Source organism: Hordeum vulgare, chromosome 3H, assembly GCF_904849725.1.
Source record: "Hordeum vulgare subsp. vulgare chromosome 3H, MorexV3_pseudomolecules_assembly, whole genome shotgun sequence".
Taxonomy (NCBI): Eukaryota; Viridiplantae; Streptophyta; class Magnoliopsida; order Poales; family Poaceae; genus Hordeum; species Hordeum vulgare.
In genome coordinates, this window is record NC_058520.1 from 198,184,986 (window position 1) to 198,187,764 (window position 2,779).

Sequence of the window (2,779 nt, forward strand, 5' to 3'; positions counted from 1 at the left end):
CTCACATGAAAATAATAGCAGTTGCCATAGTCGGGCGTCTAAGCGACACCACAGAAAGGGCTTATAAGAAATAATAACAAGCATGCCACAATCGTGCGTGTGAGAGACACCACATAAAGGGCGTATATGAGACAATGATAAATATTGAATATCCAGAGGTAGAACCGTCCGAGGGATATTCAACAATCATAATCATAGGGGTTAGTCCACAGTAAAAATAATAGTTATGATCATCCACCATATTTCATGATTAGTCTTACGATTTCGTTAACTTCCTCCGAAGACCGACACTCAAACCAACACTTGACTAGTCAACCAGCCGTCCTTGACCATGGACACGCCTACTCGGATAGTTTGACTCTACACGGGGTGTACTCTTTACCCAGAGCCCATGAGTTTCAATAGTCACTCGAACTTATGGTATCTCACAAGTAAACACTCAGAACGAGTACACACCCATTTTTTCCCAGCGAAGACCAGCCTCAGCCGGGCTACCTTGCTAGGGAAAAACATAAGACAGGGAGGCTCCAACCTCAAATAGCATGGGATCAAATTTATACCGCGCGCTACAAGGGAATGGCCATTCCCTCTCGGTCCCAGACAGGAAACACTCATGCCCCCTGACCGGATGACTGGATTTAGTCCAGGGCCATGGATACCTTCATCCCGGCCTCTCTACTTGGTGTGTACCTAGTAATAGGTTTACGCCCTACTAGACCGTATCCCCTTTCGAGGAGACATGTGGCAACACGAAAGGTAAGGTGACACACTAACAAGACTCGATCTATGGTCCACTTAGGAGGTTTAATATTTCCTGCAAGATTGGTGTCTCACAAATTTTCTGATTGATAAACCTCAGTGTTACCACCATCACATCTCGGTATGCCCTCACTGACCACTCTCATCCCATGAGATGTCAGTCCATGGTCACACAATATCCACGACAAACCTCCCTCTAAGGTTGTCTAGACTTGCATGGCATATGAGTTATGAGCTAGTACCCACTTACCATAGGTACCATATAATAATATATCTATCTCATGCACTCGTGCAATGATGTGATTTTCATGTGGGGCTTCCATCAACATAACCAAAATCACGCATATAATGCACCACAACAAACATCACACACTTAATGCAAATCAGGGTTCAAGATACTTGCCTTAGGAGTTGAGGAGGTGGTGTGCACCCCCAACATCTCGAAGGAAATTTCTTTTCTCCAAATTCCTATTTGAAAATATTTAAATTAACACACAATTTCAAAACAGCACATAAAAGTTGTTTCAATTTTTTTGAAATAAATTTGTAAATACACTAGAGGAAAATTTAAAGAGGTAGGAAAAAGAATCGGTCCATTTGGAGTTTTCTTGAAAAAGTTATAGCCAGTCAAAGTTTTGCTCAAATCTGGATTTTTAAATCAGTTATAGATGAAAATATTTCACTAATAAATACGTTTTCTAGAAAAGAAAACACATTAACTGAAACACTACGGGTAAATTACGTTTCGTTAAGGCGAAGGCGTACCTACTAGTACGGGCCACCTTTGGAGGAAAACGCACTAGCGCGGCTGCGCCATCGGGGCCGGGCTTGCCTCGCAGACAGGCGGGGCTTGCCTCGCAGACAGGCGGGGCCCGCCTGTCGGGTTTCCCCTTCCTCCTCTCGCGCGCAGGGAACAGGTTCAGGGGCGAGCTCAGACGACGCTCGCCGGCGCTAGGAGGATTCGCTCCCGAAGATGAGCACACCAGTGCGTCCACGGGTGAAGACCCCATCCCCTGGAGGGCACACGGGCCGCTGGGGAGCTCGGGGGCGAGCGCCCTTTCATCTATGGCGGATCGGGAGCTCCGACGAGCACGGCATCGGCGTGCGGTTGCCATGGCGCAATTGGACGCAGGGAACGGGTTCTAGGGGCGATGGAGGAGCTATCCGAAGCTATGGTGGGCTAAAAAGGGCTCTGGGTTGCCGGAATTGACCGGCGGTTTGCTCATGCTAGGGGTTTAAACAGGCGGCCAAGGTCGGTTCGACGGTGCAAGGGGATAAGCACGGCGGCGGCGACCATTATTGCAAAACAGGGAAGGCGAGGACCTGGTTAGAGTGGTTTGATGGGGAAGATGACACAGTTGTGGATGAGCACGACGAGCTGGTGGTCTCAGGGCGCGCCAGGTGGCTTGATCGGGGTTGGGCACAACAGGCGGCGATGACGGCTAGCGCTCAGGCGCGGCAGGGGCTGCAGCGTATGGCAGGGGCAGTAGCAGGACTGGAAGCAGGCCGTGGATGCACAGGGGGGTTCAAAGGCTAGCTGGCGCTAGGGGAAAGCTCGGGCGGCATCGGCCATGGCAGGAGCAGACGCGGCTGCAAGCGTGCTGCCAGGGACCTCGCTGCGGTGGCACTGCAAGGGTGGCAAAGCACGGCAGTGCCTTTGCGGGCTTGGAGGGGGTCAAGGGTGGCTCTACAACCGTGTGCGAGCTAGGCTATATGGTTTAGTGGGATGCGGTGACTCGGACAAGCAGGCTGCAAAAGACTCGCCCCGGGCGTGCTCTAGGCATGCACCCACGGTGCTCGACAGAAAGCCTGACATGGCTACAGATATCAACTGTTCAGCAAGATCACTAAAGGTTGCTGGTCAAGCAAACATCCTAAACATCCTGGTTGGACCAGTTGAGTAACTCTACAATGCAGACAAAAGTCCATGCCAAATCAGTACATGAACTCAAGGTGTTGGACAGAATGTCAAGGGCACATAGGGAGATCCTCTCGCCACCAAAATTACCAGATCAAGGTC

At 50.3% G+C, this 2,779-nt stretch overlaps 1 protein-coding gene across 1 annotated transcript; it reads right to left on the bottom strand.

Moving 5' to 3' along the window:
- Nucleotides 1–625: 625 nt before the first annotated feature.
- Nucleotides 626–2,424, bottom strand: LOC123439785. Its single transcript, XM_045116460.1, has 2 exons — nt 1,525–2,424; nt 626–1,227 (listed from the first exon to the last, which is right to left on the bottom strand). Exons 1-2 carry the CDS (start codon nt 1,872–1,874, stop codon nt 1,164–1,166), a joined length of 414 nt encoding a protein of 137 aa, XP_044972395.1. The 5' UTR covers nt 1,875–2,424; the 3' UTR covers nt 626–1,163.
- Nucleotides 2,425–2,779: the final 355 nt, after the last annotated feature.